Source organism: Poecilia latipinna, unplaced genomic scaffold (genome assembly GCF_001443285.1).
Source record: "Poecilia latipinna isolate Pla-1442-1.1 unplaced genomic scaffold, P_latipinna-1.0 Scaffold1465, whole genome shotgun sequence".
Lineage (NCBI taxonomy): Eukaryota > Metazoa > Chordata > Actinopteri > Cyprinodontiformes > Poeciliidae > Poecilia > Poecilia latipinna.
Window position 1 is genome coordinate 198754 of NW_015114081.1, and position 15463 is coordinate 214216.

The 15463-nt window shown below is 39.1% G+C and overlaps 2 protein-coding genes across 4 annotated transcripts; one reads left to right on the top strand and one right to left on the bottom strand.

The window, feature by feature from the left end:
- The first annotated feature begins 1973 nt into the window (after positions 1 to 1973).
- Positions 1974 to 7693, top strand: LOC106962828 (piggyBac transposable element-derived protein 4-like). The gene is made up of 9 exons (XM_015057463.1): positions 1974 to 2084; positions 2321 to 2362; positions 2512 to 2977; positions 3097 to 3257; positions 3445 to 3673; positions 3769 to 3833; positions 4007 to 4144; positions 4817 to 5513; positions 5622 to 7693. The coding sequence occupies exons 2-9, from the start codon at positions 2351 to 2353 to the stop codon at positions 6581 to 6583; spliced, it is 2730 nt and encodes a 909-aa protein (XP_014912949.1). The 5' UTR covers positions 1974 to 2084; positions 2321 to 2350; the 3' UTR covers positions 6584 to 7693.
- A 383-nt stretch (positions 7694 to 8076) lies between these two features.
- Positions 8077 to 15454, bottom strand: LOC106962831 (uncharacterized). Of its 3 annotated transcripts, XM_015057469.1 has the most exons (7): positions 13425 to 15454; positions 12849 to 12978; positions 10676 to 10769; positions 10334 to 10464; positions 9444 to 9586; positions 8592 to 8793; positions 8077 to 8518 (listed from the first exon to the last, which is right to left on the bottom strand). In XM_015057469.1, the coding sequence occupies exons 1-7, from the start codon at positions 13433 to 13435 to the stop codon at positions 8393 to 8395; spliced, it is 837 nt and encodes a 278-aa protein (XP_014912955.1). In that variant the 5' UTR covers positions 13436 to 15454; the 3' UTR covers positions 8077 to 8392. The 3 variants fall into 3 exon arrangements, with proteins under 3 accessions (XP_014912955.1, XP_014912953.1, XP_014912952.1); XM_015057467.1 differs by having other exon boundaries at positions 8596 to 8793; positions 12849 to 15454; XM_015057466.1 differs by having other exon boundaries at positions 12849 to 15454.
- Between the last annotated feature and the right edge of the window lie 9 nt (positions 15455 to 15463).

Below are 15463 nucleotides of genomic sequence, written 5' to 3' on the forward strand. Positions count from 1 at the left end.
AGAGAAGATGCATGTTGAGAGAGTGTGAAGGTATTAAAGAAAGGTTTAATTTATCAGATTTTTGGAGAAGGGATTTGGGGAGTAGACATATTCAAATAATTATTCGGTTTCTTTCAAAAACAAAGTTATTTCATAGAATCTGAATAGAGTAAGATGGTTGTGAATGTGTAAAGTATAACGAAGAGAGTGGTATATAAAGCTATATGCAAGTAAGGTTATATAAGAAGGTGTGCATGTGTGAGTGTATGTTTTTTCAGAAATTATTGTAGGGATTAGGTATGAAGAAAAGTATATAGATAATCACGAACCACACTCCATTAAGTGGTGGTAATGCTACTGAAAGTTTGTTGCCAACCGCCAATAAAAACCAACAAGAAGAAGATTAAGAGTGATTAAGGTGCCTTCCTGGCACCTCCCTGGTAGAGTAAAATAAATAAGAACACATTCTTTTCTGTGAATAATGTTTTGAAATATTTGTAGTTGACTTCGTTTGTCTTCGTGAGACTCCTGGCACAATCTATAATTGCAAACTATTTTGCCGTCTTTTTTTTTTTTACAAAAAAGGTATATATTATTTTTAAAATGCTGTGTTTGCTTGTGTATTGTAAAAGTAAAACACGGTGACTGCTGTATTACTATTATTTATTTATTTTACAGAACTCGTACCGTCCATTTTTTCAAGTCAAACTGAACTGGGCGCGTGGAAGCTAACCGTTCATGGCGTCATGCTACTTGTGTCTCAATCCTGTTTTTTTTTTTTTTTTTTAAATGTCAAGCTGCAGTTGTCTTATTTGCTAAACATGATTTGATGTCCCGGTTGTTAACATAAAAGCAGGTGGTCATTTAACTAAGGTAAATATACTTTCCATGTCAAGTTTGGGGGTTTAGAATAGTATGGTGAGGTCGAACGACGAACGAACGTAAACGGTTTTCCGTGTTTTAAAATTTAACATATAAGAACTGTTAAATTACAGAAAAAACTGTTAAATTACAGAAAAAACTCTGCCGGAAATTCTGTAAAAAAATAAAACAGGAAAATGTACTGGCAGAAAATTACCAGGACATTTTCCTGTTTTTTTATGGGTTTTTTTTTATTTTTTACTGTACATGTTAAGCTTTTGTTGCCTTTTGTATAAACAGTCATTTTCAATCAAGCTAAGGTTTTAAGACTCACCATGTCTAATATATATTTTAATTTTCAGAGAAGTAATGAATGCCAAAGGAGTTTGTCCTGAAGAGGAAGCCTTGCACTTCATTGCTTCTGAGAAGGACAAAGACATATTTCAGAAGAAATTCATCAGTGAAGACAAAGGTATGCTTTTGTTTGATAATATAACGTTTTCTGTTTAATATCCTGAAGCAGGTTCTACTTTTAAAGAACCTCATCTGGGCTAGTGTGGAGTATGACACTGAGCTGCATATTGCTGCAGTCTGTGTTTATTATCTATATAACTATTATATGCTCTCAAGATTCAGCAAGTTTGAAGTCGCAGTTCAACATTGTGGGACTATAAATGCGAAGCTCAATGAAACCCTGGTTGTGTTTTTTAGGTTATGGAGTTATTGCCACCAAAAACATTGAGCCAGGAGAATTCCTGCTGGAGTATGTTGGAAGACATATCACTGGCTCTGAAGGAGAGGACCTGTATAAAGAGTACTCAGCTGAAGATGCAACATTTTTGCATTTCTACAACTTCCAAGGACAAAACTTCTGGTAAGTACAATTGTATGAACGTCCAAACTTTGAATCTAAGCCCAGGGATAAGTATAATTTATCTCTTTTTTTCCCAGCATTGATGGCAGTAAAGACACAGCAAGACTTGGAAGATTCATAAATGATGATCACATCAAGCCAAACAGCAAAATTAAAATTTTGAGTAACACAGTCAGAAGTCACTCTGTATTAATTTAGTAACTGTTTCATTTAACAAACAAACTGACTGAAATAATGTGTGTCTGTACCTTTATAACAGATATTGGATGAGCAACAAATACCACATCTGTGTGCATTTGCAATCACAGAAATTCTTGCAGGAGAAGAAATCGTCTACACCTATGAAAACCCCATCTGTCAATGGCGACAGGTATGTAACTTTTATTTACATATATTTTTATTTTATTCAAAGCATGTTTTAGCAAATGTCATACATCTCAGATACTACCTCTGCATCTCTCATTTGTACTATATTGTTAATAATGAGCTTTAAGTTGCATAAATGTTTGTTAACTTGTTTAAACTCAAAATGCAAAAACTCTGTCAAAGGTTAAAACAAACCAAATTGTGTATAATAATGTAATGCTGTAATTGTCCATTTTGTAGAAGACAACTTCCTTCTCTTCTAATGCACACATGGAAAAGAAGGTTAAGATTTGTGGAAGCTTTTTCTTCATCTTTATTCATTGAATAAATTCATTATGTTTTTCTATTATCTTTCTGCTGCAGCAGAAAGATAATACAAAAGATAATTGGTACTCTATTGTCCCATTGTTTCTTTTTGCTTCATTTTAAAGGAATCTCGATGGAAGAGCTCACTAGAAAGTCTCAAGTCTGAGTCTGGCGTGGTGGAAATTGATGGCCTTGTATTCAATCCAAACATAAAGATTGCAAATGGATGCAATGAAGCAGAAGTCTTTCCAGGACTCTTCTGCAACGGCCCTGTGGCAGTCAAGCGATTTCTTAAACATATCAACAAAAGCCAATTGAAAATAGCAAACTTTCTATGTTCAGACAGATTAAAAACCAAACATCTGTTGCAGCCCCTTACTGTGATTGAAGACACTTACTTGGCCTATTTAGTCTTGCCTCTTTGTGAATATAATCTCAAAGACCTGATCGAAAATAAGGATTTTCCTGAGAGACAAAACCTGACTGAGCAGTGGAGACTGGGAATCTGTCAGGAGTTATTGCTGGGACTTCAGGAACTGCACTCACATGGAATGTTTCACGGAGATCTGAAGCCTGAAAACATCCTGTTTGGTAAAGGATGGGCAAACTGTACAGTCATTTTATTCACAAACGTTGATAATCAAAATGCTAATTTTGATTAAATTATGTTTTGATATTTGTATAACTAAAGATATTTTATTTGTCTACAGATATCAACAATAAAATGTGTATTGGAGACTTTGGAGCAAGTAGAAATCTGGATCCTACAGACACTGCATCGTTTTCACTAATAGGTGGAACTTTGTCCTGGGCCAGTTATGAGGATGTTGGAGATATAAAAAGCAAATCCAAGAAGGAGTCAGATATCCAGGTGCGTTGAACTTAAAATGCTCATTTAATTGTATACTAGACACTCGGATTGTTTGTTGCTCTATAATTTTGTTCAATCATTATCAAGTGTTTGGATTGCAATAATACTAATAACAGTCATTATTATTCTTCACTCTGCATAGTTTGACTTTGAGGACAAGGTTTTAATGTAATCCGTTACATTTTAGGTAGCGGGGTGCTTGGTGCATTACATCCTGACAGATGGACAACATCCCTTTCAAACTACAACCCCATACTTCAGGGATCCCACTGGGCTGATTCATAACATCAGAATGGCCAACTTCACTCTTCAGTGTGATGAAAGATGGAGTGGGTTAAAAGACATCATTACCCGGATGCTGAGCAGGTCACTTGAAGAATGTCCCACTATTGAAGAATCCCTTAAGGCTGTCATGTGTAAGTAGCATTGCTTTAAATAACTTTATGGGCTGGAAAACATTATCTTAAATTATACATAAAAACTGGTGAACCCTATTTTGTCTTATTTACAGGTTTGCCACATTGGTCTGATTATACTGGAACCACAAACAACACTGGGCTTGAGAATCAAAAAGCAGTAAGTCATTGTTTTCCAGTAGTGTAAGGCAATGTAAGTGTACTTTACTGTAAAACATTTAACGTCTTTCCACTGAAGAAATTTTATCTGACTTTTCAATCCATATTTAATACTTACTTTTATTGTCATTGATATATTCATTAATTCACTACTTTTTGTTGTTTTATTGCAAGATGGAACCCCCCATACAACAAACTTCAGATGAGACTGACATTGCAGACAGTACTGTCAGCGATCTGCTTGAAATTTCTGACTGTAAACCATTGTTTCCATCTTCTTTGATAGAAGAGGAATTTTCTGAGTTTGACATGGTAAGAAAAGATTTAATTATATAAGCAGCAATTACTTATATGATTATAACTAAGTATAAAGAAGTGGTGCGAGTATCACTTCTTTATACAGAAGTGGTACTCTTCTGTATAAAGAAGGTACCCTTTTCAAATTACTTTACAAAGAGTTAATTACTTTGCAAAGTAAAGTAATTTAGTAGTAGTAAAGTAGTAATATAGTGTCCTCGGGTCAAAATGACTCGCCACTGTGTTAAAACCCCCCAAAACACAGTGGCGTTTTGGGGGCCACTAAATGTTTTTTTTTTTTTTTTTTTTTTGAAATTTTAAGACTTTTCCTAGATTTGTCCAAACAATATAAAAAAAATTAATGTTGCTTTTATTCACATTTCCATATAAGCTGTACAAAAAAGGTACAAAGGTGGTCTTCAGGTCAAAATGACCTGTGAGGTAAATAAGTTGAAATCAAGGTCACAGAGTTATTTACAAACCACAGAATGTTACAAAGTTTTAGTTGTGTCTCAGATCGATCAGTAGCAGAAGTGAACAAGGCTTCAGACTTCAGAAGACCACCTGTTATTTCAAGAGGTTATAAATGTGCTGGATAACAGGACCCCGAATTGTGTCTATGCTGAAGCCATGAGTGTGCGTTATAACACTGAAGAGGCTTAAGAGGTGATTTTCTCACATGTCCAGCCAGACTACTCTGATGCAGAAGAGGAAGTGAAGGATGTATCCGAAGAAGAAGATGGAGAGGAATACAACCCAGAGCATGATAAATCTTCTTCTTCTTCAGAAGAAGAAGAAGACAAAGAAAACCCTGAAGCTGAAAGTGAGGCTTTCCTTTCAAAAAATGGCCAAATAACATGGTCCTCAGAGACATATGACCAACATGGCAGGCATGCAAAACGGTACATTGTAAAGATGACCCCAGGACCCACAAGGTATGCCGTTTCTCGTGTCCATGATATTGTTTCTACATTCTACCTGTTTATCACACCAGCAATAAAAAAAATAATCCTGGAGATGACAAATAGGGAGGGTTTTCGCAAATTTGGAGACAGCTGGAAAAAGATGGATGAGATTGACCTGCAGGCCTACATAGGGCTGCTAATCCTAGCAGGTGTATACAGGTCCCGGGGTGAAGCTGCAGCTAGTCTATGGGATGCAGAGAGTGGAAGGCCAATTTTCCGAGCCACAATGGCACTCAGCCTCTTTCGAATCTACTCAAAACTGATACAATTTGATGACCGTGAGACAAGACCAGCAAGACGTGTGAAAGACAAACTTGCACCCATAAGAGAGGTATGGGACAAGTGGGTGGAGCGGTTGCCCTACCTCTACAATCCAGGGCCTGACGTAACAGTGGATGAGCAACTGGTTCCATTTAGAGGTAATCTGTTTTCATATTTGTAATAAAAGTGATTTTCACTATTGATTTCTTTGACTGTTTTCTGTGACACTGATACTAATCACTGATGCTAATGTCTTTTGTCCAAAGGTTGTTGTCCTTTCCGGCAGTATATCCCCAGCAAGCCAGCAAAATATGGGATCAAGTCATGGGTGGCTTCCGAATCAAGCTATGCTTGGAAAATGCAAATCTATACTGGGAAGTCAACCAGTGGATGCCCAGAGAAGAACCAGGGGATGCGAGTTGTGCTTGATGTGACAGAGGGACTGAGGGGTCACAATGTGACATGTGACAATTTCTTCACCTCTTATGAACTCGGACAGCAGCTCCTGAAGAGGAAGATCACCATGATTGGTACAGTTCGAAAGAACAAGCCTGAGCTCCCACCTGCACTGCTTACCACAAAGGAGAGAAAGGTCTTCTCCTCAAAGTTTGCCTTCACTCCCACCACCACTCTAGTTTCCTACCTCCCAAAGAAAAACAAGAATGTAGTTCTTATGAGCACACTGCACAAAGACGGCGACATTAGCAATCGTGAGGACAGGAAGCCAAACATCATTCTGGACTACAACCACACCAAAGGAGGTGTAGACAACCTAGATAAGGTGATTGGAACATATAGCTGCAGAAGAATGACTGCCCGCTGGCCCCTGGTCATCTTCCACAACATCATTGATGTGTCCTCCTACAATGCCTTTGTGATTTGGAGAGAGATCAACCCGTCCTGGATGTCTGCTAAGACCAACAAGAGGAGGGTGTTCCTGGAGCAGCTAGGAAAGGCACTTGTAACTCCACACATTGAAAGAAGGACGCATGTCCCCCGCACAGAAGCCTCAGCAGCAGTTGTGAAAGCTATTCAGAGAGCAGCAGCTCCTGATCAACCTAAGGATCCATCTACCACAGTCACTTCCCCAGCTAAGCCAAATAAGAGGAAGAGATGTCAGTTCTGCCCTCAAAAGAAGGACTGTAAAACATATACCGCGTGCTGCAAGTGTAAGAAATATATCTGCAAAGGCCTTACACTTCCATACTGCCCTACATGTGCTAATTAGTTGAATGGGTTATGTTATTTTTCACGTTTTCATATCTTTGTCACATTTGTAGATTTAAACTTTCTGTCTTATTGCTTCAGTATTTCTACTTAACCTTATGTTCTCGCAGCAAGAAACACCAACATGGATGCTTCAAAGCAGGGAAGGAGCTGTTAGGTCTCTCCATTTCATCACAAATACTCATGTCTCACAAAGCCATGACATCCTGTTGGTTTTCCCTATTTGCTTGAAGGCAATTACACTTTGAATATTACACTGTGTGCACAGCTACTAGGCAAATCTTTTTCTTTTTTTGTTGCTCTGATTATTTGTACCAAAATGTTAATAAACCTCAAATATAAATGCTTAAGGAAGTAAAGTGAATTTCTATATTTATTGTCCAACTATTATCATGCCATAGACCAGAGAGCTGAACTGTTGATCTTCACTGTAAATCTCCTGTTTCGGTTCAGTTGAGGAAGAGCGCCGTGTCGTCAGTTTTTCTATATTTAACACCTCTGCTGGCCGGTACTTGGATAAATGTAATGGAAAATAATTACTGTATTTTTTTTAAAGATACAGACAACTCCCTCTAGTAGTGTCTTCTAAAAACTGGCAGTACGTTTGGGAGTTGACATTGAGCCCATCTTCAACATGACTAGGTCCAACCAGCTGATCTTCAATAACACCAGGTCAGACCAGTAGACTCCAAGTAGAGCTTTAAGCCCATTGCTCATCCACCCATGGCCCTCTGGGAGACTTTTGATAAAATTTTGACTTTTCAAAGTCAGCTAAATCTCTTTTTCGACCCAATTTGCCCAAAGAAAAGCAGAAATCTCCTTTTCAATATGAAGAGGAAGTATTCCAGGCAGCTCTAACCATATGCATTCACACACACACTCACACAGACACACACACACTCTTTTAATCCTGGCAGATTGAAAGCAGTGAAGTCTTCTAAAGATTACTCTTTGTCTGTGTATTGTGTGTGTGTGTGTGTGTGTGTGACTTAATGCATGAAGCTCATGGGTCATTACCCTGTCAGCAGCAGGACATGAAAGGCCATTATCCAAAGGAGTCTGAACTATAAATATTTGATACGTGAAGAGGATGTCCTGTATCTCTCATTATGCACACCCTGTCATCTCAGGATTTGGCTACCGTTTAAAATTATGGAAATATTCGGTGGCTCACTAAAGCATTCACGCTCCCTTTGAGCTTTCATACATTTTCTCCCACTGTGACTAGAACATTTCAGTTATTTCATTAAATGTTTTTCTGAAGGAGCAACACACATATTTTGATGAAGTGGAAGGAGAATGATATAAACTTTTTTCAAACTTTTTACAGATAAAAAACCTAAATAGGTTGGTTTGTATTGGTATTTAACCTCACTGAATTAATATTTTGTACAACCATCTATTTGTTACGATCACAACTGCAATCTATTGGTGACTGGGAGAGGGATGTCTGATTTTTTTATTTATTTTTTGGTTTTACCTCCAAGACCCAAATTGAAGTAGAAGACACTGGATAGATTGATTAAGGCTTTTCTCTTGGAGAGCTATTTTTTTTTTATTATTTTTATCAAAATATTTTTATTATGTACAAAATATCTGACTTATAAAATATAAGCAAAACTCAATATTAACACAGTTCAAGTTTGCATATTATTGTCAAGTCTCTCACAAGCAGCTTTTGACAATCTCAGTAAATGTAGAAAATGTTAGCCAGCTAGTTTTCCTTCAAACTAAAGACTGGCCTCCTCCGTGTTGTTGTAGTTTCGCAGGCTAAAAGCCAGAAATAGGCCAAGTCTGTTTTCATCCTCCCTCAGAGAGTCATAAAATGATACACATCCTGCTGGGTTCCGGTCCCTTCACCCGGAGGGGCAGCGAGTCTCCTGGAAGCTTGGGAATGCCGTCCAAGACCTCCAGGTTTGGCAAACAGGAGAAAACACTGCAAGAGAGGAGAAGAGACAGCAAATGAAGACGACCTCCAGGGAACGCACCTCATTATAGCCTCAGCCTACCCACTGTGCACGGTAGTCCCGACTGAAGGTCACTGGGTTGCGGGTCAGGTTAAGGGAGCGCAGTGGGCTGCTCCCCAGAGCCCCCAGCCCCCGCAGGGAGCTGATGGCGTTCTCCGACAAACAGAGGTGCTCCACTGCTGGGAGCTTTGGCAGCTGACGCAGACACACCAGTTGGTTACGATGCAGGTTTAGCATTTTGCACCTGCTTGGGCAGAAACCAATAGCACTTTGTGTTATTACAAAGGCTTCATCACAATTCATAAAGGGGTCTTAAAATTACCCGGAAAACAAGATAATTTGTGGAAGAATATGAAAGGGGAACTCAGTTTCTGATGTGCAGGTGGTTCTACTTTAATTAAAGACAAGCAGGCAGGGATTGACGAAACCGAAGCAGACAATTTGAGCAGGTATCATTTCTAATAAACAGCAGGATAAAAGAAAATACGGGCAGTACTGGTGAATACGCAGCATCATCAGAGCCTAATATGGATACAGCTTTGATCTAGAAGCATGAAAAAAGTTCCTCCTCAAGCTGTTTTCTTTAAATACACCTTTATTTAAACCACTTAAAGGCGTGCCAGTCGAGTTTCACCAGCTGCCAGAAACACCATCTGGGGAACGTTTGTATCACAGATGCAACTTACAGCCTGAAGAAGGAGGAGAAGGAGCGGATGCGCAGGCTGAGGCAGGTCTATGTTACCTCTTGAGAAAACGTTCATATTCCATTTAAAGCACAGAGTGCATTCCGTACACAAATTTAAAACCACAACATGGTCAGACACCCTGATTTATTGGGAGATCAAATTATGTGTTTCATATTTACACAACGGATTTATCAAGTGTCGACTTTACCTTGGCAGACGTACCGAACTCAGGTCGGTGAGTGAGTTGTCGATCAGCTGTAGTATCTCCACGCGGATCAACCGTCGGAGGATGCGGAAAAAGTTCTCCCTCTGGTAGGGATCACCCAAGTTTTGGTAGGACAGATTTAGCTCCTATAGAAACAGAAGCTGTCAGGGCTCTGTCCTTTTAGTTTTTCATCTGTACTTAACTTCTTCAGCGAGACAGAAACAACAGCAGACTTCTTTAAAACCAGAGTCTTTTTTTTCCGTTTTCTTGTAATCTGAACCGTCTGCTTCCACAGAGAGTTCTGTTTTTGCTGTCAGCCTGCACAGACAGCAAGGCCACCAAAATCACAGGCGTTGCTGTAGAGCAGACTGAGCAGACTGTGTTTTTGAGTTTCTCAGCAAAACAAATAGTGGTGACATGAAACACTTGATGAATTTGCTGAAAATGACCTGAAAAACCTAAAGAGTTTCATAAATAAATAAAAAATATTAATGGGTCTTTGAACTCTCAACAGTGATCCAAAATATGGCAAATATTATGACAGAAAGGTTCCACCAGGAACAAAATGTAACTTTCCGAGGTCATCACAGTTTTTCGAGAGCCTTGCACAGAAGAGCGCATAAATGAGGACATGAAGCTGACGTATTGTGGAAAGAGAAAAGGGTGAAGATTCCTCTATCCTAGTGCCAAAAGAGAGTTTTACAAAGTACGGGTGACAATTATAGTGGTAGACTGATTTTCACGTGACATTATTTCATTGAAATCCTTAACCATGGAAAAAACATAAATACTTAAGCTTCTATAAAGAATGAATTTATTTATTGGGGTTTTACACATTTTAATTAGGGGTGTCAATAACTGTGGCAAACTTTAAATAAATTCCTGTGGCTTACCAGACAGTTTTCCCAATTTTCTTGCAGTCTCTCCTCCCAGCTCTGCCCTTCCTCCTCTCTCCTCTTCCTCCTTCCTCTTTCCAAACAGAAATTTCTTCCTTCTCTGAAGTGAAACTCCTCCTCTGATGGTCCTTGTTTTGAAGAAAAAAAAAAAACCCTGATTATTTGTGACCACCATTGCAATATATATTAGAATATCACTTTGCTAAAGTCTGCTTGCGATGCAATGTGTTACAAAAAAGGATGTTCTTCTCCACAATCCATCGGTGAGTAAAAAAATTACAACAGCTGTGTTTGTTTTTGTTTTTTAAAAACTGGTAGTCATCAAAGAAGATCACATGCCTTCTCTGACCCGGGGGCAGGTCAGCTGGTCGCCGGTGACCTCACACTGCTCCAGGCGGTGCCACGGCACAAACTGGAAGCGGCTTGAAGGAAGCTGGCGAGGACAAGAGGAGGACAGGGACATGTAAGTTGAGAGCTCAGTCACAATATTGTAATCCTTGTGGACAGCATCTTTCAAAGCCATCCTGCATTTTTGCAACAAGTTGTGATGCATAATCAGGACATAAACTACGAAGGCCTAGGCGTCATTCAGAGTAGCTTGATTTCAACAGAAAGTCAATGATTAATCAAAATTCAGCTCAGAAAAAAAGAACATGTTTGTGTTTAATGTGCCGCAGCCTCCAATCTGCCAAACTCCACACTAACCTACAATTAATGTGCCATTGTAAAGGCAATGACACATGTAATCAGACTGACAAGGGTTCAGATTGCCTCACAGGCCGACCGTAACCTCTAACTGCCTGTTTTACTGACCTGGAAATAAATTTTGTCTCCTCTCTGTATCTTTTACAATGTGAAGTTTTTTTTGTTTTCCCTTCGTATTGCTTCATGCATCTCTTCAGCAGCTACAGTATTACAGGCTTCACGTCCCCCTCTGCAAACTCAAATCAGAACTATTTACCACTTTCACTCAAACAGTAAACATTAAAAGGCATCAAACTGTCTGTTCTGTTGAATACATCCTAATATTTATTGGACAGCCTAACAAATGCATATCAATCTACAGTATAAATTACATTTGTATATGTTTTCAATTTGATGTATCCAGCTGAATACCATTTACCTCAGAAGTCAGAAGTTGAAGTTGGGAATAACGTTCACTTCAGATTTAACAGCATTCCAGGCAACATGGTCAGAGAAGTTGGAGTTCCAATATGGCGACGCCAAAGTAGCCATTGTTCGTAGCAACGCTAACAAACATCATCTTAAGCTGGACTTTCCACGTGCAAACACCATTTTTAATTTAGACAATTGAGAGTAGCTGGTGCTACCTGCGACACTGATTTTAGACACACTCTTACAAAAACAATAGTTAGCTACTATTGCTAGTAGCTTACTATTGTTGATATGAGGAGCTGCCATGTTAGATCTCGAAGTCAGTATTTGAAGAGTTCTCAGATTCTCCAAGCCAGATGTCCGACTTCGTAAGGAAGGGCTCCGGTGTATTTTTCTAACTCGGATGTCAAAATTTCCACATTGCAACTACAAATAGATTGCAGCATTTATTCTCCACTTGCTTGACCCTTTCTTACCCTACAAACTCATTGTTGTTCACCTTTGCTTTGCCTTTGTAACTTCACACTTACATCTGTTAACACAAGCACAGTGCAGGAATGACCCCAGTGCACTTGACCACCACACACCTGCCGACAGAGCGGACACTTGTAAAACAGCCCTAAGACATCTGATCTTGTCATATAAAGCTGGAGGAACAGTAAAATTATGTTGTAAAGAACACACTTTGGATATTTTATGTCATAGACTAACTCGAAATAGCACATTCTAGTGATGTGGAAGAAAAATACTTCATGGTTTTCAAAATGTTTACCCTCAAATCTTTTGAAAACTGTGACATGCGTATCCTTTTCACTGTGATATACCTAAACACAATCCAGCACAAGCTAGTTCAGGTGACAGACGTCAGCTGGCAATTAAACAAATTCCACCTGTTGTACACCTGAATACAGCATCCACACTCTCTATCTTATTCTGATTCTTATTTCTAAAGAGTGTGCAAACCATTGTGTTCTTGTGCTTTCACTTTACAATCAGGCGCTGCCTTATGCTGCTATACCACACACAATTCTTACAAAATACACGTAGGTTTGTGGTTGCAATGTGAGAAAATGTGAGAAAACCAAAAGGGGTGAATGTGAATAATTTTGCCAGAAAGGTACAATACATCAAAGCTCACCTTTTTAGCAAAGGACTGTACGTGTACCAAGTCTATATATGCTTTAGATCTAATAGATGTAGAGATCTCTGCATATATTAGAGTATAGAGGATGAAAGATTATTTCAGTTGACGGCTGGAGGTGGGAGGCCAGAGGAATCAGAGCCAGAAGAAGATACGATGAGAAAATGAGACAGAACAAAAAGAGAGGAGTGAAGAGAGAGAGGCTATAAGACAAGAGATGGCCCCGAGGAGCAGATGTTGGTGTGTGTCACTCACAGGTGTAGATACCAGTCCAGAATCAGGACTGTGGTCCACTGAGAGAGGTGTACGTGTAACTCCGAGCTCTGAGTACTGGGATGAGTGGGACTTAGGAAAACTTCCACTGAGCGTATTCACACCAGAAGAACTACGAGAGGAAAAATAGATTATGTTACGAGGAAAACCTGACATGGCGTGCATAGTACATTGATGCATTCACCTGAGTAAATAGGAGTTGTATGCTGCATTATTGTAATGTAAGCCCTGTGTGTGTGTGTGTGTGTGTGTGTGTGTGTGTGCTGACTGACACCCTGACCACTGGCAGAGTGGTTAGAGTTACAGTGAACTGGGCCTGACAATGCAGATTAGGACCCGTTGCCATGGCACCAGTGGACATCTGAGCAGGTGCTGTTAGTTTCTAATAGTGCCTGTCTGCATGTGATAAGTGGACCCTGGTGTTTCTATAATGTATCCTACATGCTCTTTCCTGCTTAACATGAACCAGAGGGGGAAACAAATTAAGAGATTCCAAACCTATATATTGTGTAATTTTCTTTTAAAAAAACAGACAAATTTGTTCTGAATGGTACATACCTTTCTGACATGTCCCAATCGCCGTGTGATGATTTCTCCTGTCCTTTGTTAACACATTCTGAACTGTTCGGTGAAGCGCTGTTGCCCGGCAGCTGTTACCCATGGAGCCGTTGGCTTTGTTAATAATCACTCAGAGAAAGTTACCCATCCTGTTTGCTCACCAACTCTGGCCCAGAGTCTGACACCGAAGCGGATCTCTGCTGTGCGTGAATGACAATACTGCCAGGACGCTGTGTGAAACCGCCAAGCTGCTGGTTGCCTGGCAACACTATTCAGGGTCACTACAACCCCAAATGAAAATTGGCTTTTTCTTTTTTGACTGTAATGATAAGCTGTGTACATTTTATTTATTTGTTTGTTGGTTGGTTTAACAGTGGCACCAATTTTTTTTCCCTTGAATCGACTAAAACAGAGGCAGAAATAGAGGCAGAGAAACATTTTGTTATCAGAGGGTATATTTCTTTAAACAGGCAAAACTAACTCTAAAGTAAACTGAACAAAAATGCCTCGATTTATTTGTTATCTGGTTAATTTATTTTCCTTTGGAAACATCTATGGCCAGAGAGAGTCTATTGAATGGACACTTCCAGCCCTCATGCCTTATATTATCCCTGTGTCGACCAAAGGCTAGTCTGAATATTAGTGCTGGTCATTTCAGCTTTTTTCCATTTTCTATAGTTGTAGCTCTGATCTGTATCTGACTTTTTTGCCTACAACATGGAGCTATCAGCCATGCGGCATATCACGCCTGTAAGGATTGGGATGAAATCTATTTTTTGATGCATCATGATGCAGACATGGAGGATTCTGAATCAAATTCATCGATTGTTTTATGAATTAATTTCTAGGAACCCAGAAGGCATAAAGTATGAATAAGTACAGCACCTTGACAGTTCATATTGAACAAACAAGGTTACATGCACTCAGTACCCTCTGCACCAAAGGGAAAACGGCTTAAACAGAAGCCACACTATTGAGATCAGTTGGTATAGCCATGACAAAGCTTCCCTGAACCTCAGAAAGTCTCAGCTGATTATAAAATGTATTGCAACTTTTACTGCAAAGGATCTGCAACCATCAAAGATGACAAACCAATCCCTACAACGGCAAGACAAATCCAAACTGATGGGATCACAGCCAGGTACGACAGCAGGATCATGTGATGCATGCACAGCTATTGCAATAGAATCCTATGCCACTGAAACACTTTTTAGGATGTGAGTTGTGTGCAGCAAACGAGAGCAGTGAATGAGAACTGCAGAGATAAAAAAGATTATTGCAGAGAAATTGCAGATAGCTAAACAAGTTCTTTTGAGTGGCAAATTAGGTGAGAGATTTTGGAATACGGTAAGATGTTTGATGGCTCTGCAGAGGTTCACAGACATTTGTTTTTGAGCTCTGGTGAAATTTTTAAATGTCTGTAGGAACTAATCTTAGGTTTTCTTTGTCTATTATTTAAACTTGTTTGTTGATATTAAACATTCAATTGTGACTTGAAGCTAAATCGAGATAAAGTGATCTACTTGGTAATTTTCCATGTCTACATTCTGTATTTTGTATTGTCTTGGGCAAGAGGAAAAATATGAACATGAAGAAGACATAAGGCACAAACGTCATACCAGCTGGTACAAGATAAATAACCTCCTACACACGAGCCATAGATCCTCAGCAAGATAAATAGTTGATAAAACACACATTGCACCCTCAAGATATTTATATCCACACACCTTGCAGCCCTAGAATTTAAAAAATAAATTCTGTATCTAAAACCTCATGGTTATAGGATTGTGCATGTTTGATTTAATCACAGGCATAATCTGTTTATTGGTTGTGTGTTTAGCTGTTTTAATGAGGTGTGTGATGCAAAATTAACTTTACCCATGCAGGACACTGTGGTGCACATTTCATGAAAAAAATAAGCTGTGCCAGTGTCTGAATTTACAAATGCTGAAGTATTTTTTGTAAAGTAACATATTTATTTTTTCTCCTCCTAATTCCAATTTATGTTTAAATAACACAGCAGAAACTTATACAGTATG